Consider the following 26289-nt stretch of genomic DNA (forward strand, 5'->3'; position numbering starts at 1 on the left):
TTTTATGCAGAAAATTTATTCACATTTTCTTACAACCTATAATGTGGTGTACAAAACGCGTGATTAATAATATTAGTGGAACAAACAAATCAAATGTGCTGTAAATATATTTTAACAATTGGTATGACAAAAAGGTGTAAAATATATATAAATAAACAAAACAAAACTGGCTACAGGAAGGCTCTAAATGACTACAACTTTATGACTATCAGTAGTTATATCACATCAAAGTAAGCATAAATAAAATTTAGTCCCCCCCCCCTTCCTGCAAGTGACAGAGGAATGTAGTAAATTGATTTACAGACACCCAAAACAGACTGTTGTTTCCAAATGATACTCTATTAAAAATAGACATGAAATGTGTCTTAAAAGGTGTAGATTGTACTATACATAAGAAATGCACAAATGGAACAGAGATCCTGAATGTGGAATGTTGTGAGGCTTTACAATAAAACATTAACAACTTTACAAGTCCAGGGTGACAATCCACTGCTTTTTCATAGTTCTTGGCAAAGGAAAACATCACTGTTGGCTAGCAAAGATACAAAGTATTTAGTTTACATCTGTATAAGTAACCTTGTGTAGCCATCGGACAACTGACTTCCAGAACTAAAAAAATGTACACATGTAAAGAGGAAATTAAAGAAGGAAAGAATCAAATCCTTCAGTCAAGAATCATGATGGAATCAATCAGACAACAAACAGACCTTAACAGACAACTGATCCAGGGAGTTCTCCCCCCTGTATTCCTGTTCCCTAATATTCTAACTATTAGGAGCAGATTTTAAAATTTGATCATCATTTTGATGAAGTACAGAAAAAACATGATGTATTACAGAATAAACAAATACTGCAAATGTAAACGCAATCACATTTAATAAACCATCTTGGCACATAAAGGTAAATGAAAAACTAATTAATCACACGTATATCCATTTCACACACTGACAACAGGGCAAATATATATATATATATACATATAGATACATATATATATATATAAAAGTATAGAAAAATCTACACAAGTAGTACATGTAGTATAATAAAAATATCACAAAGGCGATTGAGTATTTTTCATATACTCCCGAGGAATTGAAGAACCTAGTCGAGTATACTCAATCGGCTTTGTGATATATATATATATATATATATATATATATATATATATATATATATAACAGCAGTTTTAAATTGTATCTAAGGCACTATATGTCAGTCCATACTGTTACAACATGCACACTAATTAAATGGTATTTATACTTTTACTTTCATTGCTTTTTAAAGGGACACAACTCCTGAGACAGTAATTCAATTGAAAACATTGATCATAGATAACATAATGATTGATACACTGATTTTTTGCCTATGAGAAACATGGATGGGAAATGAAATCTGTCTAGATACGTATATAAAACCATGTACATTACATGAATTATGGAATGATTGTGCGACATCTGTTGTAATACTGTTGAATATTCCTATTTAATCATATGATTTACAACAACTACCTCAGCAGTTTTACATTGATTACATGTCAGTCAACAACAAAAAGAAATCAGGTTTCATTTAAAATCAAAATAAGTCTTAAATGAAAAATACAATGCCAGTAAAAATTGCTACAATAAACCACTCAATAAACAGAAAATACAGAAATATCAATTCTGGATAAGGCCGCCAAGGAATGTTTAAAAAAATAGGAATGTATTTAGAATGTATGTCGAGTTGTAAAAAGGAAAAATAGCATTATTGTAAACTTGAAATTTATTTGTGCAACCATTGTATACACAAGAAAGAACTGGTGCTCTCCTTGTAAATATCCCCAACGAATCAGTTCTGTGTATCAAATGACCAATATATGACCTTGAAAAAATAATACTGATTATGTTGTCAATGCAGTGATTTATGGTTTAAATGTATCCAAAAAGGAATGTTTATTGATATTTGCATTCACATCACATTTCATTACCAACAAACTTCTACCACTACTTCACATTTTACATTTCTCTTGCATGTAGAAGTATTGAATAAGTGTGAATTATTTTAAAGCATACTGCTTTCTTCATGTCATATCAGCTGATGCACAAGTAATGTACTTACAAAGTAAGAATCGCAAGTGCCTTTAAAACTTGACAGGAAACTGTTTTTTTAATCAATGTTTGATGAAAATACTTTTACAGAGAGTCGTTAGCATGCTTGATGTTGTGAGATGCAATCTGTGCAGGACCCAGCACTGCATAGTTGCATCCAGTTTTCATGCAATGGTAATGTGTCTGTTTGAGTTCATAAGGACATCTGGAAACTTCACACTTTTCACTGACTCCAAACTTCTGAAAACCTTGTGAGTTAATGTTATCTAACTTAGCATGATATTTTCGGTGAGTTAAGACTTTGCTGGAGTCTGTGCAGTTGTAGTTGCATTTCAGACAGTGAAAGTGGGAGGCCTTTCCTTCATACTCACAAGCTTCACGTCCACAAGGCTGGTTCATTCGAAACTGCTGCATTTCTCCACCAGTCAAACTGTCAATCCTCTCATGCCTTAGGGTGTGTTGGATAAGGCGAGATCGATCACTAAAGCTGTATCCACAATCCGGACGTGTGCAGTGGAAGTGAGTGATTCCCTGGCGGTAGGCACATTTCACAAACTGACAGTCATCCTTATGTCTGACACGGATGTATCCATCAGGAATACTGTCATCTTTGCTGCTTTTAGTACTAATGCTACCACTGCTTATTCTTCTTTGCTTGACAATAATTTCACCACTGTCAACAAAATCATTATGCTTAGTTCTCATGCGTTTTCTTCCTGATCGCTTAGAAATGCTTGTGACATTTTCTGACATGTTGCTGTCTTCTGTAGAGGCCTCAAAACTACTTTCATCCATTGCCTCCTCTTCAACATTATTGCAAGTTTCAGTTTCTGAAATCACCAGTTTTCCATCCATATCATCATCTTCATCCCAGTTATTATTTTGAAGATCAGATGTGCAATGAGCTTTCTGAGCTTTAGCTATAAGATTTGAAAAGGTTGATGGATTCAGATTAAGAGAATCAGAGGCATTTAGCTCACCTTCCAGTGAATTTTGTTCATCATCAGAGTTCTGTGCTGCTGGGCCTTTCTTTAAATCAGATGAATTGTGTTCCTGATTAGGTATGATTTGTGATCGATCAGGCTTTGGTGCAATTGTAATGGGAAAAGCTGTCTTTCCAGCTACTGGCTGTGCATCATTCTTTCCAAATTTCAACCCATGCTTGGCAACATGTGCCTTGACTCTGTTCATGTCAGAAAATGCTTGATTGCACTCAAAACAGTGATAATGGTCTTTCTTTTTTAGCTTACAAAATGGTCGACCACAATTTTGATCCAATCCATAATGCATCTTGTTCTTAAGGTCAGGCCAGCTGGGTTGTGGTATACTGTTTCCACCTTGCTGGAGAAGAACAGCCAAGGGTAATGGGTGTCCTGTATTAGCTATCAGCCCTGGGGCAGCAGTAATCATAGTGGATGGTATGGCTGTTGATACCATGGGCACAGCAGTCATTGCACCGGATACTGCCATTGGATGGAAAATGGTTGAATCTAAACTTGCCACTGTAGATATCTGAACTGTGGACTGTCCAGAAGAGATACTAGATAAAGGATAAAATGTCCCTGATGTTTTGATCACAGCTTTAGGATCAGCTGGGGCTATTGGAATAAATCCAGCTGGGGAAACGTCAGAGTGTGATGGTTGAGGTTCCTCTTTGCTCAGGATGGGTGTTTCCGTCTGCTCATGCTTCTTGTTGTGCTGTAACATGGTGCTGTGACGGACAAAAGAATAATCACATTTAGGTCTCACACAGTGGAAATGCCGGTTGGCTTTGTTATTGTGGCAATGTGGTCTGCGACAATTGACATTTCTATCAAAGAATTCAAAACCTTCATGAATGGTTACAAAGCTATGGAAATCTTTTGCATGCAAATTGAGAACATCCAGTCTATCAGTGGCCTGGTAACAGCGAGGACGTGCACAATGATAATGTTCCTTCATTCTGTAAAGGCACAACTCATCTGGACAGGGATTATCTTCTTCAAATTTCTTGAACCCATTAATAAATGTTGGATCTTCACCAAAAGAATTTTGCATCTCGAACTCTGTAAGTTCTACCTTGGGGATCACAGGAATGGTGTTTCTAGGGTATTTTGGTGGTCGACCTCTCTTTCTAGGTGTATCCTCTGTTGATTTAGGTGAAGATTTATATGTCTTACCAGCAGAGCTTCTTGCATACTCATGGATGCGGTAGTGTTCAAGTCTGCCAAATGTAGGGCCTTCATGTGGTACAACATGTGTGCAGCCGGACTGAAGAAATAAAAGAATATGAAAATTTCATTTGAAAAACGTTCTGTGAAGCTCTTTAATAAACGTAGAACAAATAATCTAATATATCTTTGCAGGTGTCCAATTCACTTACTCTTATGCCCTTTCAGTAGATTTAGTCCTATTTTCATATATCTCCCCAATGCCCTGCCGCAAATTATCACAAGTACAAGTACAATCATCAACCAATCAAAGTGAACGTACCCAATTGTGAATGTTTACAGAATACTAGTGTGTAATAAAAATGGATGAACTGAAAGTAAGGGAAACATGAAATGTTTGTAAAACATATTTGCCCCTGTGGTGCAAAATTAAAAAGGGTTATACACATGCATCATTTAATTGATAGTAGTACCAAACCAATTCAAGATATTGAGCAGACAATATCTTCCTGTGTCCAAAGTGGATTGACCATGTGACCTCAAAATCAATAGGGGACATCTACTCCCTATGGCATACCAGTGTACCAAGTTTGATGTCAATCAAGCATATGATTCTTAAAATATTGGAGACAATATATTACTATGTCCAGTTTGACCCTTGACCATATGAACCCAAATTTTATAGGGGTCTCATACTTCTTATGCTGTATAGAGAACCAAGTTTGATGTCTGTCAAGCAAAGGGTTCTCAAGATATTGAATGAACAGTTTATTCCCATGTCCATTTTGACCCTTGATCTTTGACCATGTGACCTCAAAATCAATATGGGTCATCTACTCCTTACAATGTACCAGTGTACCAAGTTTGATGTCTGATAACTTAACTCACGGACATCTTCGGTTAGCCTATTTGCATATCTATGCTTTGCGCACACTGCTTTCACACGTGGTTGGGAAGTAAACAATGGCGTTGGTAAGATTTGATATTGAGTTGATCGACTGTAGACATAGGAATAAGGACCTATCAGACTAAATTCATTGTACTACATCATGTGTAAAACACTAAAGGGTAGTTAGATATACACAGACCCAAGAATTGCTGGGAAAATAACACATAGTATGCTAATAAGACAGTCAAATGGTCAATATACAGCTCGCTTGCTTAAAAAGACAGACTTTTGAAACTATTTTAATTAATATCTCTACAACCGTAGTTTTTGCATGTACATTTAACAATTTTTGTTGCATTTTATTTACATAATACCATAGTATTTATTGGATCTTTATTAACATCCAGCATAAAAATTAGAAATTACGCAATATAAATGACTCTGCATTTTGTTTTTCTACCAACAATGCATTACTGTTTGTCTTAGTACTTTTCCCAAGATATCAGTTTTTCAATGTAAAATTCCCATTTAAATCAGTACAGGACCCTGTACTAAAAATGGTCAATGAAGCCCTGTAATCAATAGGAAGCTAGTATGAAAGGTGCACTTTGATTGGGTGTCCTCCAAAGTCAGGATACTTTAATTTTAACATGCCTTTATAAAATGAGACTAAATCTACCAAAGAGTATGCAAATTGGACGCTTGGCTTGCGTAGATAACATGTATGGTTTGATTACACAATTTACCAAGGTCCAGAATCTTTAGAAAGGTCAAGCCTGAGGTGATGTTACTTATCATGTTGAAGTTCAATCTGACCTTTGTGCCTTACCAATATGTATTTCAATCTGACCTTTATGCCTTACCCATATCGTGTGACTGGTCGACAGGGGATGCTTACTCCTCCTAGGCACCTGATCCCACCTCTGGTAAATCCAGGGGTCTGTGTTTGCCCAACTCTCTATTTTGTATTGCTTATAGGAATTATGAGATTGATCACTGTTCGTTATCTTCACCTTCCATAAGTAGTTCAATCTGGCCTTTCTGCCTTACACATATGTAGTTCAATGTAACCTTTGTGCCTTACCCATATGCAGTGGTAGTGCCTCTGTTTGCCACTGTACTGACAGCTCTCTGGACATGTGTCATTGTCTGTATACATAGTGTAAGCTACTGGGGTTATACGGTCTTGTAATTCATGGAATCTATATCAAGAAACAGAAAAAATTTAGATCAATATCAACAAAGACACAAATATAAAATTGAATTAAAGGCATTCCAAACAAGGGTTAGAAAGTGATAGTCTGGATATGATTTCACATCACCATTGCCACACAGCATTATTCTTCCACACATGGTAATAAAATCACATTCCACTGACCAGTGATGTTGACCATTGTGGCATAACCTTAATCAAAGACCAGGACAACCTTGAAGGGACTGATTAACGATTTTCTCCAAAATTTTGTTTTTCACTTTCAATGATCAAAATCTACTGTCGAATGTGTTTAAAAGATTTCACATAAATAATAAGGTTATACATTATCACAGAAGCTCATTTTAGAGAGTTTATTATTTGTTTTGTAAACAAAGATTGCGGTATGTTATTGTTTAAGAAATTTTCAAAAGAAATGGATATCGATGTAAGTTTATTATATCTTTCACGTTTCAAGCATTCTTTGGGTAAAATGTGTAATCTAAAAGTTAAAATTTGTGACTATGCAAAATTAAGATGCTTTATATCACAAAATTAATATTTCACTGATTCGTTTGTATACATAAAAAGACTCGAGTCTTTGTTTACATAACACAGATTTAACGCTAAAATATTGCTTTTACTTTTGCATTCAGAAGGTCAAAGTTTTGGCTGTCAACATTAAATGAGTTATATTTTTAATGCTTAACATCAAAAATGCAAAATATTTTTTTCAAAAATTGTGAACCAGTCCCTTTAAGACACAGGCAAATATATCTAAATCTGGGGTCAATGCAAATTAAGGGAAGCAGATTTAAACCTTAGATAATTTTCAACATCTATTTATTCTATGACCTTGTATGTGACATATTGATTCAGGTCCTCTGGTCATAGGGAACTTCACATTACATGTAGAATATACTAAATTTATATCAAGCAAGAATAGCTAACCTCTAGACACAATATCTTTACTGTTCTGTCACTTTATCTTGGTGACATGACCACATTCACAACAGTTTCAATTCATTGGCAATAACATTTAAGACAGAGGTCATTTCAAGAAAGTAAAGCAAAGTCATAGTCTGGACAATTTCAATGTTACATGGCCCTGTGACCTCAACCTTAGTGAAATGGCATCAATACTAGATCAAGGCAAATCTTTAGGGTCCTGAACAACTTTAAAGTCAATCCCAGCAAGGAAACAATACGATGCAATGAAGTGATCAAAGCTTTCATCTGAACAGAATGTTAGCAACTGACTATTGGATGATCATGGTTACATAATAAGAATAACAAGAGGCCCAGGGGCCTTATAGGTCACCTGAGTATCATGTAACAACCTTCCAATGTTTGAATTAGGTTTGTGTTTAAATATAAGAATTTTACTTTTGGATGGAAGAAACATTGAATAGCTATGTGGTCATGAAGTACATGTGTCATTTTTATGTTCAATCAATAATCCTTTTTAAAAAACCTAGGCCTGAGACATCATAAAGAAAAGGGTTATTTACTCCTTAGATAAAACCAATATAAGAAGATTTTCAAAGAATTTCTACATTTTCACTATATGACCAATAGAGCCCCACCCTAACACAAGAACCCCTGCCCCAGGGGCCATGAATTTCACAATTTTGGTAGAGGGCTCAACGCTCATTATAATTATGCCCACAGTTTGGCTTCTTGATGTCCAGGAGTAAAGAAGAAGATTTTTTAAAATTACACTCATTTTGATGGTTTTTGCCCCAACCCTCAGGCCCCAGGGGGCAGGGACCACGAATTTCACAATTTTTGTTCCCCTCCACCCACAGATGCTATATGCCAAAATTGGTTGAAATTGGTTCAGGGGTTTCAGAGAAGAAGCTGAAAATGTTCAAATGTTAACGCACGACAAACGACGACGGACAAAAACAGAAGATTTTCAAAGAAATATTGCATTTTCACTATATAATCAATCAGCCCCGCCTTTGCACCAGAACCCCTGACCCAGGGGCCATAAATTTCAGTTTTGAAAGAAGCATCCTTGATCATCATTATCATACTATTAGTTTGTCTACTTAATACCCAGCAGCAGAGGAGAAGATTTTCAAAGAAATAAAATGCATTTTCACTATATGATCAATAGGGCCCCACCCTAATACCAGAACCCCTGACCCAGGGGCCATGAATTTCACAATTTTGAAAGAGGCATCCTTGCTCATCATAACCATGCTATTGGTTTGTCTACTTAATACCCAAGGACAGAGAAGAAGATTTTCAAAGAAATAATGCATTTTCACTATATGACTTATAGAGCCCCACCCTAGCACCAGAACCCCTGATCCAGGGGCCATGAATTTCACAATTTCTAAAGAGGCATCCTTGCTCATCATTACCATGCTATTAGTTTGTCTACTTAATACCCAGAGACAGAGAAGAAGATTTTCATAGAATTTCTACATTTTCACTATATGACCAATAGAGTCCCACCCTAACACACCAGAACCCCTGATCCAGGGGCCATGAATTTCACAATTTCTAAAGAGGCATCCTTGCTCATCATTACCATGCTATTAGTTTGTCTACTTAATACCCAGAGACAGAGAAGAAGATTTTCAAAGAATTTCTACATTTTCACTATATGACCAATAGAGCCCCACCCTAACACAAGAACCCCTGCCCCAGGGGCCATGAATTTCACAATTTCGGTAGAGGGCTCAACGCTCATTATAATTATGCCCACAGTTTGGCTTCTTGATGTCCAGGAGTAAAGAAGAAGATTTTTTAAAATTACACTCATTTTGATGGTTTTTGCCCCAACCCTCAGACCCCAGGGGGCAGGGACCACGAATTTCATAATTTTTGTTCCCCTCCACCCACAGATGCTATATGCCAAAATTGGTTGAAATTGGTTCAGGGGTTTCAGAGAAGAAGCTGAAAATGTTCAAATGTTAACGCACGACGACGGACAAAAACAGATAGCAATAGGTCACCTGAATGATTCAGGTGACCTAATAAAAGGATGTCAGATCAACCGGATGTGCACCAGTCATATAAAATGGCTAGGCTTCATATAAAAAAGATATCTTCAAATATTATTCGAAGTTTCCAAACTGCTGAAATGGGATATTAACTAAAAATTCTAGTTGTGAGTAAATCTTTTCCATCCAGTAAATTGAAAACATGGTGATTATTTGACCTGAAAAATGATAGAAGTTGTTTGCTAGTAATTATTTATGACTATCCAATGCTAGCTGGTTCTTTAGTTATTAGGTCCTCAACAATTGCTGGAAAGCCCAGTGACCATTGACCTGAAAATCAATAGTGGTCATTTAACAGTCATGACCAACCTGCCTATGAAGTTTGATGTTTCTGGCTTCCCTGGTTATTGGTCAGATAACAATTGCATTATATATCCCCACTAGAAAACCACCTGAAAATCGTCTACTAGTCATGATCAACCTGCCTACAATAAACTGTTAAACGGTGGACAGATAGATCAACAAGCATTCTGTAAGTACTACATAGCATAGCGGTCCCAAGTCAAGTTGTCTGTGTAATATTCTGTGTGAATAATCATACATCAACAGTTTATGCACAAGAATAACCAGGCCCCATAAAATAAAAGCCATATAATATGTCAGATTCAAATTCCATTTTGTCACAAGTATGTTTATTTTATTTTATAAGTCCAAGGGCCATAACTCAGCAAAAAATCAATGGACCAGAACAAGATTTGAACTTGATCTGTAACTTGTCAGGCAATGTACCAAATATCAAATAAATATCTGCAAGGATGATGAAAGAAAGTGTGAATAACTGAGCATTTGCACTTGTTTTATAGGTCCATGGGCTATAACTCCGCATAAATTTCTAACTTAATCTGTATAGCAATGTACCAAATATCAAATGAATATCTGCAAGCATGACATAAAAAAAGTGTGGAAAACTGATATGCCAGACTATCAGACTGGAAAACTGATATGCCAGACTGTCAGACGGACCGACTGCAAACCTAGTCACCTTCGGCTCTGCTGGTAGGGGACTAATAAATGATATATGCATCAGATTTATTAGTGAATGTGCACAATATATGCCACTTGAATTAATCTTGCTAACATACAGGTACAAATGACCACTGCACTGTGTACTGTCTACCTACCGACATATGCAAAACAATATGCCCCTCTTCTTTGAAGGGCATGAAAAGTTTGCAGAAGTACAACAAAAACGCCCAAATTTAAATTTATATTTTTCGCAGAAATTACTTACCTGGCATGTTCTCGTACACCATCCTTGGATTTGAATAACACCAAACAACCCTCTACTCGACAGTGATAGTGATCCTTGTACAGGTACTGGCAGCGAGAGTTACAGGGGTCATTGGCTGTATACCTAACAACACAGTATAGTGCAATGTGGTGTTAACAATATTTTCATGATATCAGACGTTTTCCGCAATTACTATTATCATAAACACTCTTTTACCTGATGAGGTAGTTTTTCCAAGATTCATCTCTCTCTCTCCTTTCCTGAGTATTGGATGAGGGTTTGGATAACAGCATTGGTGGGATGGAGTGTGGGAGGCTGACCTTGGAAGAAGAGACATTCAATCCTGGAACAGCGTTGGCCTCTGACTTTGATTGTATTGATAAAGACCCTGCACCAGGGACCGTACTGTCTTCCATATTTGTGTATCCTGGTATAGGCAAAGTAAGAGAATCATTTAGTTTCTCCCCACTGAGTTTATCTGCATGCTTAGACAAAGTGATGGGTTCCTCCTCAGATTTGTTCACCTCTCTAGTTTCTGAACAGTCAGACTTTAGGCTCTTAACATCAGAGCTACTGTCCTCTAATGACTGTTCAGACAAAGGGACCTTGGAGTCGCAGCTTTCCTCCTTAAAATCATCCTCTGTGATTTCTGTCTTGATAGATATTGGGAGGGACATATGACTAAGTGGACTATTGGACGCACAGGATTGACTTCCATCGACTAGACTTCCCCCATACTGTAGACTAGAATCCATGTCATTGCTGTCCTCTCGAAATTTTCTGTAAGCAGTTTCAAAGTCACGGCGTTCATGCTTCCTCTTGTGAGAAAACAACTGTGCAGTAGAATGCAGTACATATATACAACCTAAAAAAAAATTAAATAAAAATGAGTTCATGAAAGTTCTAGTTGAGAATTAAAATCCTTAAATAAACAGCAGCTTAGTATATTCAGTGGAGCCTCGTTAATGCAGACACTTTCATTCCTGAAACCTACCTGGTCTGATGCAGTGGATATGGTTACTGAGTTTGGAATATCGACAGCCAATATAACCACAATGTTCATACTTCATAAACTTCTTGAAGCCATCACGACCAAGCACCTCATCCTTCTGGTGATAGGTTTTGTGCTTTTCTGCAGCAAGATAAGATCAAGTTATTCCCCTTGAACCGCACAAATTTTACAGCATACTACATGAATAAGATGTGAAGTAACTAACCCATATCTGCTTTGTTCTTAAAGGTAAAATTACATCCTGGCCTTCTACAATGAAAATGAGTAGTTCTCTGCCCATAGAAAGCGCACATTGGTGTCCCACAATCTTCTGTGGCACGGAATCTCTGGAATCCTTCCTGTATGATAGCAGAATCTTTCCTGTGGTAGTTTGCATGCATTTGAACATCTGATGTACTGATGTAAACTTTATCACAGCTAGGCTAAAAAAAAACAATTAAAAAAATTAGGCAATGTCTGAAATATACAGAAGAAATCAGTCGGAAGCTACAGTTGGGCAATATTAAATTTATACTACTAAGGCATTTAATTTTGGCATTATTAGCAAGAGTGATGAGATCGCTAAAACTGAATATCGCTAACAATTTATTATATATCAGAGGTAACAGTTATCTTTCTTGGAATCATTAAGTCGCTAAAATTAGCTGTCGCTAAATATATTTACATATACCCATTTTTATGGGAAAATTGCTAAATTTATGTCTCGCTAAAAATTCCACTTATATAGAGCCTCTAAGTTAATGTTGACCATTTACAATACTGACTCACAATTGAGCATGATGAGTTCACTTATAGCTACACACATTTATTTTCTAGGTTTAAAGACAGTATATAGTTATTGACTGGATTTGACAACAACAGTAGATTTGTTGACTTAATTAAGGACATACATGTAGCCCTCAGCCTGTGACTTTGGGCAACAGAAAACTGCTGTTGTCCTCAAACCCTGTCTACAGCTGTTTTGTTATACAACTTTATTTTTTCAGAACTGTTTTAGAATCAGTATGACTTACACAACTAATACAAATAAAACAATCAGTCAACAGACTGATCCAAGGCAACAATCCTGAGACTGTTAAGATTAATACAAATACGACAATCAGTCAACAGATTGATCCAAGGCAACAATCTCAAGACTGCATGTTGATACAAATAAAACATTTAGTCAACTGATCGATCCAAGGCAACAATCCGTCAACAGATTGATCCAAGGCAACAATCCAGAGACTGTTGATCAGCAGCCCCTCAATAGAATACTGTAAATGTACTTTTATTTCATTTAGCAAATATGATATTTAGCGAATACTAAGTTTTTGCTTGTTTGGCTTTGATTTATTCTACGTTTTTTGCAACAATACAATAGAGATTTTGCAATGTATTTGATTTAGTAATTGATTTAGTGGAAGGTCTCTTTAGCCAAAGGCACTAAAAAATATACTGCCAAATGTAATAAGTTTACAGTACTAAATAAATATACTGCCAAATGTAATAAGTTTACAGTACTAAATAAATATACTGCCAAATGTAATAAGTTTACAGTACTAAATAAATATACTGCCAAATGTTTACAGTACTAGTTAAAGGATTTAAGGAATATTTTTACTTTAATTAAAATGATGTGTTTTAATAGTAATGATTTCATACAAGTCAAAAGATGAAGGTGTATAACAATTACACATTGATACACCCCCTTTATAAAATCCTCACTAACAAAACACATCATATTGTTTGTTCTGTTGACCTGTGGCCAATGAACAGTTTTTTGATATGTTGCCCATGATCAATCTGCTGACTAATTCCCTTAATTTCATTGGTTGTGGAAGTCACATGATGTCTGACAGTTGTTATTGTTGTTAATTATTGTTGTTTTGAATGTCCTGAAAATAAGGAGTATAACAAATAGTTATAGAATGAGTACTTGGAAAATAGCAACAGAACTGTTTTTGGGTCAAAGAAAACTGCTGTTGTCCTGAAACCCAGTAAATGATAGTATAAAGTTTGACTGTTTGTTCCAGCATTGAATCATGTTGGACAAGTGAACAGTTATCAGAATCAACATCTGAAATGTCATACTTTCTATTATAAAATTGCTTTATATAAAAGATACATTTATTAGAAAAACAATTTCTAATCAAGCTATCCATTATATCAATGAATCTATCATGACCTTAAACATCAACAATTAACCTAATGACATTGTCATACATTGCTACCTGAAGGCAATGGTAGTGAGTCTGGCGGCCATTGTGGGTACAGCTGCCATACTTCTGACAGCAGTCATCCATGGGACTGTACCGCATGAAGCCATGCTGAAGAGACTCCTCCCTCTTACGATGCCACTTGTAGTGGCGTACCATCTCTTCCTTCTTTACAAAGACCCGGAAGTTACAGTCCATACAGTGGAAATGTTCTCGATATCCCAGCTCCTTACAATATTTGATTTTACACTCAGAACCACTGCTAAATCTACAATATATATATATCAACTTGTTATCTCTTAAATCATTATATAAACATACTGCATTTTTGTCAGTTCAGAGTTAATTTCCTTTGGGCTTTTGGACAGTCTGCATGCTGTAGAAATGATTTGGGTGGGTTGTGGGAACTGGCCTAACTTCTTGGTATTCATACCTCTTAAGGTACTTAGAGTAGTCCGGAAGTCCAGGGTGTTTGATAGGACTAGGAGAGCCACCTGGGCTCTGGTTGTTGAACACTGCCTTAATGTAGGCTGCACTGTTTGTAAATTTATCATCCTTCATCACTGAAAAGCAAAATATCAGTTGAAAAATGTGCACGTTGTTGTTAATATATTATGTACAACAAATATATCTTTACATGGCATGTAATACTTGTAGGCATATTCCATTCGTCAGAAAATCATAAAAGTACCATGACACATTTTCAGATTTTTATATAAATCATTCAAATTTTAATGAATGTGTTATGAAGTTAAAACAAAATGTTGGATAATGTGGCTGGAAAGACCACAGATTAAATTTCTTTTTTATTGATTAAGATGCCCATGGACCACAATGCTTAACTTGACCATGCAGTTCTTCAGAAGAGGGCTTGTAAAAGATTTTTTGCTTTATTTAATCACCAAAAAAAAAATTATGACCCCATATCATGACCCTAACCTAGTACCATGGGATTATGATTTAACCAAACTTGAATCCAACAACATGGGCATGCTTCAATATCAATATGACTTACATGACCTTGGAGAAGAATATTTTTAAAATCTTTTAAAGTTTTTCTCACCAATATTCAAATATAACGTACAATTTGATCCCCAATTTTAGCCCAACTCTATCCCAGGGTCCATGGAAAAAATGAATTCATACAACTTCGGAACATTTGCATAATTTAGTGTGGCCATGCTACTCTTGAAAATATATTTTTTAAAAACTTTGAATCCCTTTTTAACCCTAGTCAAATCACTACATTGGAATGTTTGCATATCAATGACTACTCATAACCAGAAGTTTATGTTAATTTTCTTTTTAAACATTATATCTAATGTCAAATCTTGATTCCCCACTGAGGTCCTATCCTAACCCCCCCCCCCCCCCCCCCCCCCCCCCCCCCCCCCCCATGGTTGACCCTGCTGGTATTGAGAAGATTTTGAAAGATTTTCCCCATATATTGCTATGTAAAACTTTGACCTCCTATTGAGGCCCCATCCTACCCGAAGGGCTATGATTTGAACAAACTTGAATCTGGATTTCCTGAAGATGCTTGCATATTAAATGTTCCCATATACAGTAATATACTATTACAGCAAACATGTTTATTAAATGAATGCATGCTTACTTTGAAATGATTTTCAACCCCTGTAGCTTTCAATCAAATTATGGACTTATTGGAAATAACAAATTCATAATTACGAGTTTTTGCCTTATACTCCTATATGAACAAAATAGAATCTACACTACTGGGGATGCTTGCATATTGATACGATTAATCATGGCTCTGTTGTTCTTGAGAAGAAGATTTTTACTAATATACATCTCCATGTAAAACTCTGATCCCCTGTTGTGGTCTCATCCTACCCCCCAGCAGTCATGATTTGAAAAATATCATAAGATTTGTTTTTCCAATTCAGTGGTTCTCGAGATTTTTAAAAAATGCCACCATATTTTCACTATTTCTGAATTATTACCCCTTTCAAAAGGATACAACCCTTCATTTAAACAATTTTGAATGCCCATTGCCTAAAGATGTTTTATAGCAAGTTTGATTGGAATTGGCTCTGTGATACAGGAGAAGTATTAAAATGTTCACAGAAAGAGGGACAGACAGACAGATGCCAGGTGATCAGGAAAGCTGATAGCTCAGGTGAGCTAAAACATAATGAGAATTAAAATGATAAGAATATGCCAAAATCAAACAAGATGTGTTTGTGGAACACTTCATTTCCCGTTATGGCAGCAAAGTAATTCTGGTACCAAATGAAAGGTCATGTCACCAGGAATACACATGTAAAATATAAAAGCCCTATCACTCCATTCAAAAGTTATGGCCAATTTTTTAAGTTTTTCAAAGAATGTCAAACTCCAAGGTCAAGAGGTAAAACATTTTGGTACCAAAATAAAGGTCTTGTAACAATTAAGGAATACACGTACAAGTGAAATATGAAAGCCCCATCACTAACCATTCAAGAGTGATGACCTAGGTTAATGTTTTTTAGGACAAACAGACTAATAACAGACAAACAAAAAGACCGACAGACCAAAATCTTTGCCCCTGAATATCTCATTATGAAGGCATAAAAATTAAACAGTAATTTTGGAAAGGATTATAAATTCAAAAAAAATGATAAGATTGTTAAAATCAATGACAATCAAAAACAGGGAAATATGCATAAATTCTACATGGGAAATTTGAAAAATATAATTTTCTTCCCTCTGGAAATATCATTCCTTCCATCTAAATAAATATTAAGAAAAAACATATTAATCATGCATTTTTACCGTCACTTTTTGATAATTCTAAAGAGTTCAAGTTTTGAATCTTTCAAAAGATATTTGACTGCTTTTGAAAACTTCTTGTTCATGCCCATTTAAATCTTGGACAAGGTTCAACAATAGAAGATTATATACATTTTTGTGTGTTCAAAGTGTCGTTTCTAGAGGAAAATTGTTCCATTTTTAAATGACAGCTTAAATTGTGAATAAAAGTGAAATAAATCTTCAATGTTGTCCACTTTGGCAAACTTTCAAAACCCTAATACTGTGTAAAGATTTAAATTATTTTTTGAAATACAGAAATGTCTGTTAAGTATACCAAAAATACAGATGAAATGCAATCTTTTGTTTTTATAACTTTCAATTCATGATGTATATATGTTCATTATCATAAATATTGAAATCAACAGTAGATGCCTTTGTTGGGAAAAAATGCTACATCAAATAAGAATACTAATATTAATATCACTCTTCTTGACACTTTGGAAAATAAATTTTCTTGAAACAACGGAAAATGACAAAATCTTGTATATTTAATTATAAAAACTTTCCATCACCATCAGCACATGACTTAATGACAATATGTCAAGAAATTAATAAATTTCTCTAAATTTTAATTGCAAATTTGAAAAATTTGAATATTAAATTTGTGTAAATGGAAATCTTCAGAAAATCTGACTTTATATATAAATGTCTTCTTTCCACTAAAACTGCTGCTCTGATTAAACAAAGAACAACATTTGAATAATTCTTAAAGCTCAAAAAGCAAAGAACAAATTCATTAAATATTTTGAATTTATGATGAAAACACAACAATATGACATGATGATTTATTGACTAAATGTTCATCTAATTAAGACGGAATCATGAAGGATAAATATAAAGAATGCAAGATATGTCTCAAAATGTGAAACTAAAGGATTCCTATCTGAGGGACAAAATTTCTGAATTTCTAAACAGGAGAATTATGTCTGAATAACCTAGCTGTAACATAATTTAAATTGAAATTCTGTAGTCCATTGCCAGAGAGTGAATTAATCAACTATGGAGCCCTGAGCTCAAAAATAAGTGTTATAATGCTGAATGGGAGCATACATGTACATAATGCAATATATGTTCTACATAATGACCATAATTTTTAAGTATTTCAACATTTACAACCTTATTATACAGTCAATCCTGAACCTGAGGAAAATTTCATTTCTTTTCCATCTGATATACATTGATCTTTCCCTTTCATCATCATATGTAGAACATACTTCTAAAAGAAGAAAAACTAGTGAAATGTCAGAGAAAAAGACATACAAGAGAATTGCAAAATGTTTTATTCTGGTTCAAAATTCACCTCCTTCCTTGTGATTTTAAACTCTATCTAATAAATAGTAGTGCAAATTGGGTTTCACTTATTCAATTAATTATAAATTTTTCTAACACAGGACTTATGTATGGCATATTTTCTTAGTGCCTCATATAACAATTTTCCATATTGACTAGAGCTTGGACAAGACACAAGTTGGTTACAGGTTAATGCAGTTTGACACAGTTGGTGCAATGTCTCTCAGCTAGGACACAACAAAACACCCAATTTAATTTAACCTTGCAACCTTTTAATTGCTGACTAATGCAATATATTACTGAGCTACTTGTTCCATAGGGGCATCAATTTAGGTTTGAAAAAATTAACTAGAGGCCCATGGTCCTTGAAAGTCACCTGAGTAGATTGCGACAACTCTTCAATACGCAGCTCAATCAAACAGGGTGTTAATCATTTTAAATTGTTCATTCAGTTTTCTCAATGTTTGAAAGTAAAACAACATTTAAAAAAATTGATGAACTGTAATTCTCACTATATGATTGCTGTTCCCTGAAACCGCAGTAACTAATCCAGGGTTTGTGAATTCCACAACTTTTGTTGCAGTATTCATCATCATAGTACTTTAGTCATGATGCACCAAAGTAACATTATCCTATTGAACATAATTGTTGATGGCAAACTAACAACTCAACTTATGACAAACTGGAATGACTTCAGATTCTCCACTGTCAACTTCACATATCTATATAGTAATATTCCATTTTCACCAGTATATGGTGTTTATGTCTCTCAAATGATTCAATATGCAAGACCATGTTCTTCATATGATCAATTTCTAAACCAAGGCAGATATTGCAATTTGAATATTTCATTGAATACAGAAGTTAATGACAAATTAACAACTCAACTTCACGACAAATTGGAGGACTTCAGCTTCTCCATTGTCAACTTCCCAAATTTATATAGCAGTATTCCATTATCAGCTGTATATGGTGTTTATGTCTCACAACTGATTCGATACATAAAAGAATGTTCTGTGTATGATCAACTTAATTAGACCAAGGCAGGCTACTGACAAATAAGTTGATGTTAAAGGGGTTTCAACAGTCTCGTTTAAAGTCAGCATTTCGCAAATTCCATGATCTAATTTGCAAATACAGCCTGTCTGTCATTACGTTGAATGCTGTCCGATGTGTTTCATACCAACTATTAGGTCATTTTTTACAAATTTATTTTGATTACAGATTACTCCATACAGGATAATGGGGTCATGGCAAGTGTGACCAGTCAACAAGGGATGCTACTCCTCCTACGCACCTGCATGATCTCACCTCTGGTGTTTCCAGGGGTACAACTGCTTGCCCTGCTCTCAAGATTGATTGTTTTCTTCTCTTTTACATAAAAAGTACCATCACTCTTTTATCTCTTTTGCTCTGCTCTAGAGCTTGTACCCTGAGTTAGGGTAGGGAATTTCCCCAATCTTGAGATTGATACTTGCTCTTCATGACCATGCATACTAAAACTTTATCATAATACACAGACGTAAAGAAGATACACAAGCTATAAACAATTCATGCATTTTTTTCATATATACCTATTGGGTCACCACCTCAACTCTGAAATCTGACCCGAGGCTCATAAATTTTATAAATTTGATTTAAGGGTGATTCTCTTTATAACCATGCAGATAGTTTTTCTTTAAGCTGTGCAGGGCTAAAGAAAAGATTTTTAAAGAATTAGTGCACTTTTATTACAATTGAGCCATAAAGCCCACCCAAGCACTATAGATGCCCTAGCTGATCCAGGGGCCATAATGTTCATGCTATTGGTAGGGGCTTCATTGCTCATCATGACTATATTGTATAGGGGATTAATTTCACAGGTTGTAATTTTCATGTTTTAGTCTCCTTTGACACAATCACAGTTTGATGAATTCACAGATTAATGTAAAACAAAAAATGTTACCTTTCATTGTATTTCTATGCATTGTAGCAAATTGAACAACATACTTCATATCAAAATGTTTTATATATAATGTAACAGGAAGGGAGAAAATGCAACAAACCAGGCCGGGATTCGAACCCAGGCCCCCTGAATCTCTAGTCAGGTGCTCTACCAACTGAGCTAACTGGCCACCGGCGATTGAACCCGGCTGACCGCTACATTCCTCCCTCCTTAAATGTCTTCACACCTGAAGACATCAACCCAGGAATCCGGCTGACCGCTACAATAAGATAACCTGTTGCTTCAGTGAGATGTATTCAGTGTACGCAGCAGATTTTGTCATTCATTTGACATTGATCATGCTTAATTGGCTTAAGCATTGCAAAATGATTTTCAAACCCCCCTCCATCCAATTTGCTTCCCAATCCACGGCTATATACAAATAATGTGAAAACTTGTTCATTTGCTGCTGCCAGTGAAAATGTTGATGAAGTACAACTTTCTGCTGACTCAACGCCTGACTTGGCCCCATTATCCAAAGTACACCCTCAAAAAATTGTAAAAGGAAGAATATGGACAATATCTATTGGAAACCTGAGCAAAAATGGCATGAAATGGGTTAAGTGATGTAGGTCATGTTAAATTCATGAAACTTTTTGTAATGGAGTGAAATTTGAAGTGACACAAAATAAATGAAGCTATATGAATCAGAGAAACTGAAATTAAAACATGAGTTAAAAACTGACGATAAAAATACATTACACATTATCTGGTAATCAATGCCTTAATTAGGTAATCTTTGTTACGCACTGGTAAATCAAGATGGACACCACTTCTGCTTGAGTTACCTAGCAGCTGATCTTGGCTATATTAACATGTGTTTAAAGATCAATGTAAATCATTATTTGCTGATTTGAATTTAAGGAAAACATGACAATTATAAATAATTAAATAACAAGTTCGAAATATTATAACCTGCTTGTGTTACTGAATGACGACACACTGTATATTTTGGTAGCCTGGACTAGAATCTAATGGAAAACATGATTTTTCAAATTAAACTTATTCACAGTTTCTTGAATTCACGGATCAATCTACACTGTGAATATAGTGAATATTTTCACTGCAAGTAATTTTTCCTCTATATTTTAGGTCTAGATCAATTTAAAACTATGCAAAATCATCTTCCAATGTATTTGGGCAAATACAGCACCTCAAATAACAGTTTTGAGCTCAAATTTGCTGAATTTTTCTCAGTGATTAGTTGGAGTATAGCCTTTTGGTTAGAGCACTCGCTTCACAACAGGGAGGCCCAAGTGTGATTCTCCATCCCGGTGTCATGTCAATCCTAATAAGAAGATAAAGATCCCTCACTACTACGGTTTTAAGAGCCATGCATAGGTTCAATTTTGTGGCACTTCACCTTAAGCTGGTGACGACACACTGTAAAACTGTTCAATAAAAGACCTCTGACATGAATTGTTGTATATACTATTTTAAGATTATAAATACTCTGTTTTAAAGAAAATTATGTATCATATTTTCTTGTATTGTAAATGAATCACATTTGAATTATTTTGTAAATGAATCCTGTTTGTATTATATGTGGTACATAATTTACATCAATGTATCTAAATGTGAAAAGTGTGTGAAATATTCGTGCAGGGCACCATCGAAGGAAGCTTAACACAGATGACACATCAAGACCTGGAATCAAGGGCCGAGAGCAGACACCAGGCTGGAGAAGGCTGATGGCAGCAGCAACATCCAACATCTTCATCCCCCCCCTCCCCCACTCAATGACCTGTTGGGTCAAGGGACATGATGGTGATAATGTTTTAAGTGATGGGGGGAACCATGTAGTATGGGTTTCCTCTATACATGCATATATGTCACAACAATGTTTCTACAATATTACCTACATGTAACATTCATGTTTTCCCATTTTTGATAAAACATTAGAATTTTACTTTTAACATCAGTTGTACATATAACAACAGCGGGTATACAGACAAATTGAATACATACAACACTTTCATTCACATTTTTTGACAGTATGCTTGACTGTTACATTCACATTTCCTCCAACTTTCTATTCTTCTCAGTGTTAGCAAGATTCAATAGCCATGGGAATCAGGCAACATAATGGCTGAATTCTTGAACATTTCATTAGTTAGACTGGACAGGGATTGTGATGTCAAGGTGATTGACATTAGATAGACTGGTCAGGGATTGTGATGTCTATATGATTGACATTAGTTAGACTGGTCAGGGATCGTGATGTCTATGTGATTGACATTAGTTAGACTGGTTACGGATCGTGATGTCTATATGATTGACATTAGTTAGACTGGTCAGGGATCGTGATGTCTATGTGATTGACATTAGTTAGACTGGTCAGGGATTGTGATGTCTATGTGATTGACATTAGTTAGACTGGTCAGGGATTGTGATGTCTAGGTGATTGACATTAGTTAGACTGGTCAGGGATCGTGGTGTCTATGTGATTGACATTAGTTAGACTGGTCAGGGATCGTGATGTCTATGCGATTGACATTAGTTAGACTGGTCAGGGATTGTGATGTCTATGTGATTGACATTAGTTAGACTGGTCAGGGATCGTGATGTCTATGTGATTGACATTAGTTAGACTGGTCAGGGATCGTGGTGTCTATGTGATTGACATTAGTTAGACTGGTCAGGGATCGTGATGTCTATGTGATTGACATTAGTTAGACTGGTCAGGGATCGTGACGTCTAGGCGATTGACATTAGTTAGACTGGTCAGGGATCGTGACGTCTATGTGATTGACATTAGTTAGACTGGTCAGGGATCGTGACGTCTATGTGATTGACATTAGTTAGACTGGTCAGGGATCGTGATGTCTATGTGATTGACATTAGTTAGACTGGTCAGGGATCGTGACGTCTAGGCGATTGACATTTTGATATCGCTGTATGTTACTACATGTATATGTATATCCTACAACACATTTTTTAAATGTTTCATTTGAAGCGTGAAAAAGTACCAAGTTAATAAACAACAAAGTGAAGGTAGACTATCTTTTTGTAATTAATTCATAATTAACTCAGGAAAGCTTCATAATAATAATTAGTTCAAATTTGCATCTACAAGAGACATGTGTAACACATCATTTACACAACATCTACACCAATACATCATCAGAAGAGGCAGGAAAAAAACTTCCTTAATCATTCTTAAGTTAAAGTTTTGAAACTAGATTTTTTTCCTTTTCATAAGCATCTAAATGAGCATTTTTACTTAAACTGAACTTACAAGGATTTATTAACTTTGCAATTACAAATAGAATGAACTTGGTATAAAATTCAATAATCAACTCCATGACCTTGAATGACAGATTGAAATTTATAACAGACTGTTTTAATTGGGCTCCCAAATCATTTTTCTGATATCAAACAGTCTTGATTAATTTAAAAATATCAATATTTGAGAGACGTACACTAACAGTAAATCACCCACTGTGGTTATTCTCAGCCCTTCATTTACACTTCAATTAACAGAAATAATGGATAGGGTGCAGGGTGGGAACAGGCCCATTGGTGAGAGGAAGTGTCTTATCACACTCATTATTTACTACACCAGTTCTTAAAATAACTTACAAGATTTTGATCTGAAGTTTTGAATTTAAAAATTTCAGTAAACTTTTTATGGATATATGTGTATGCAATACAAATTTTTGTACATACACGTATCTCAAAATACAGATTGTTTAATACTGGGCATTTAAAATGAGAAAATGTCATCTGCAAGTACCAGATTTGCACCTGACATTTTACCATTGTATGAATTTTGTTAACAGAATTTTTTCACTGCATAATTTTAAAAACTCCTTTGGAAATTTTTTGTCTGTGTACACTGTATATCTCAATGTTTATTAAAAAGACCTCTTTTATCAAAATAAATTGATCTCTCTGAGTTTTAACCTACCCACTAGTTAAACAGATAAAACAAATCCTGAGAAATTGTTCATGCCTGGAGGTCACTGGAGGTAAAAGTTTTACCTTTTTAAGAGTTAATACCTTTCTACCAACTCAACACCATGGAATATGGTAATCATCAGTGGTGGATTCAGAATTTTACAAGGCTAAGGATTTCTATGGACTACCTTTAGTGTTCTAGGGCAAAGCCCCATGCAGAGGGGATGAAGCCCATGGAAGCTCCAGGTCTTTAGGAAATAGGATTGATTTCAGAGTACATGTATAATTAATTTAAATACCCCCTGTTTGATGTTATGAAAGTTGGATTTTTCAACATAGTTTCAGGAGAAGTGATCACAATTAGGATTGCTTAATTAATAATAAAAATGGACTTTCTAGTTGGGTTAATTAGACAAAGAAGTTGTGCAATTTTCCAGACAGCCACCCATTATTAAGTACACTAAGTAGAAAGTGTAGGATTCTGAATTTCAAATTCACAACTGATCTCAAACATATATTATGCTTATACAAATAACCATACACATGGAAGACCTTGTTAAAGTTTTAGTAAGCATCCTCTGCAAAAATACATGACTTAAGTTTACACATCAACAAAATCTTTAATACTGACATTTCACAGATCAATTAAAAAAATAAAATATCATTTTCATTAAACTGACCTAGCCAATCAGTGATTCTGACAGATAATGGAATTATAAAACTTCCTGAACAGTTTTTTCTGGCTCCAAAAACACCATTTCTGTCATTTTAAGAAATTTCTAGTCACTTTTCTAAAATATATATCATTTTGACATCACCTTTATGAATGTATAATAACATAAATTTACATACACAGCATGATTTTATGCTAAAAGTAAATTATTTTGGGACATTTTTGTCATTAAGAATTAGATAATTAGCTTCATATACATGCACTAATATTCCTCATCAGAATCTAGTGAGATGAATTACAAAGTCTGGTTACTGTGTAAGTACAGCATAACTTTCCGACATATCTTAGACTTGTTGAAACAATACAAGTTTAAAATATTTAGAAATCAACAGTGTAATTTTAAAAAAACCCATACATTTTCAATTTCTTAATTTGGATTTTAAAAAATTAATTTCTTAATTTGCTTGCATTAGAAAACATACACATTGAAAAATATTAAACTTAAAACTTTCAATGAAAACCAAGAAGTGTTTGTGAAACACATTGCATGCCCCTCTTCCATGGCAAATTTGACCTTGCTATGACCAAGCTGAGACACCAGGAGAATGAGAAAATAAAAATATCCCCCTCCCTCACCCGTCTCTCTCTTCCAAATTATTGCACATTAGAATAATTTCAAATGCATGCCCCATTTGCAGATCAGGTTGACAAAACAATCCTTCTTTCAATCTTATCTTTAATGAACCAGCACATTATTTGGATTAGTGACTGACTGCAAGCCACCGCTTTAAGAATTCAATTGAAAATACAAGTTTTGCTGTTTTAAAGTTGCTTTCTATTTTCAGCTGACACAACAATGGAATTTTGAATTGATTCAAAACATTTCAACATAAAGTCCTTTAAAAACTGCAGTTTTCCATTTAATCATAAATAGCTAGATAAAAATTCATACATTCAACAACCTACATTAACAAACAGTGTCGCTAAGGCAGCCTAGATAAGACAAAACTTTGTTGCTATGGAATCCAGGTAGACCTCAAACACCCACTTAATTTGGATATTAAGAACATTAAATTTCAGGTCAAATATTTGAATTGTGCCCCATGTACATATCATATACTGTGTAAGTTGATAAGTACGGTAGAAAACTGTACATTTTTACCTTAGCTAGGCATGCACTTTAAAAATTCTGTAAATTTCAAGGTTTTATGGCATATGTGAATGATAACACACCAAGTGAAACCAAAACTTAAAGTACAGTTTGGTTCAAGAAGTAAAAAAAAAATGTAGCGATCGAGACAATTTCAAAATCTTATACAGCCATTGTCCTACCAATGACTTAATATCTCACATTTTTAATGCCATATTTTCCTCATTTATTCCTTTTCCTGTCAGAAATCTATACTTTTAAAAGGAATTATTGAACTGTTTTCAGATGTATAACTATAGAGCCTAAAGACTAGCTGCCAACATCATCCACCTAGCTAACCCATTAAGTAAATTATTGAAAAATAGCCTGATTGCCATGGAAACACCTTTGATATTGGAAAACGATTTTCATGTTATATAAAACACCAAAACCAATATTTATCAATAAAATTATTGATTGGTACATCTTTGTATGAATTTGGAGTCCCAATTTACATATTGATCTTCAAGTTTGTTTGGACATTCTAGTGGACCAATTACTGCAAGCTACATAAGCTCTATAAGAGAAAAAAAAAGATAGCTGGAAAATAATTCACTTTCAGAGTAAAACAAAATAGGTTTCATTAAGTGAAATAAAAGGAACTGTCAAATGTTATTGACAAAATGTGAGACAAGAGGCTTGGAGATTCAGAGCCTATGCTTT

The 26289-nt window shown here is 34.9% G+C and overlaps 1 protein-coding gene and 1 long non-coding RNA gene across 4 annotated transcripts in view; one reads left to right on the forward strand and one right to left on the reverse strand.

The window, feature by feature from the left end:
• LOC125650183 (zinc finger protein castor homolog 1-like) overlaps positions 1 to 26289 on the reverse strand; it is a 38967-nt gene continuing 12678 nt past the window's right edge. For all 3 annotated transcript variants that reach the window (XM_048878236.2, XM_056153879.1, XM_048878243.2), the window contains exons 3-10: positions 14210 to 14339; positions 13792 to 14044; positions 11784 to 12000; positions 11561 to 11698; positions 10783 to 11431; positions 10567 to 10689; positions 6211 to 6328; positions 1 to 4337 (exon numbers count right to left, since the gene is read on the reverse strand). In XM_048878236.2, the coding sequence (XP_048734193.1) occupies positions 2172 to 4337; positions 6211 to 6328; positions 10567 to 10689; positions 10783 to 11431; positions 11561 to 11698; positions 11784 to 12000; positions 13792 to 14044; positions 14210 to 14339 (3794 nt within the window). In that variant the 3' untranslated portion in view covers positions 1 to 2171. The remainder of the gene's footprint in view (positions 4338 to 6210; positions 6329 to 10566; positions 10690 to 10782; positions 11432 to 11560; positions 11699 to 11783; positions 12001 to 13791; positions 14045 to 14209; positions 14340 to 26289) is intronic.
• On the forward strand, positions 10556 to 11466 carry LOC130051652 (uncharacterized). Its single transcript, XR_008799928.1, has 2 exons — positions 10556 to 11007; positions 11228 to 11466. It is a non-coding gene; the product is annotated as an uncharacterized LOC130051652 (long non-coding RNA).

Source organism: Ostrea edulis, chromosome 1 (assembly GCF_947568905.1).
Source record: "Ostrea edulis chromosome 1, xbOstEdul1.1, whole genome shotgun sequence".
Lineage (NCBI taxonomy): Eukaryota > Metazoa > Mollusca > Bivalvia > Ostreida > Ostreidae > Ostrea > Ostrea edulis.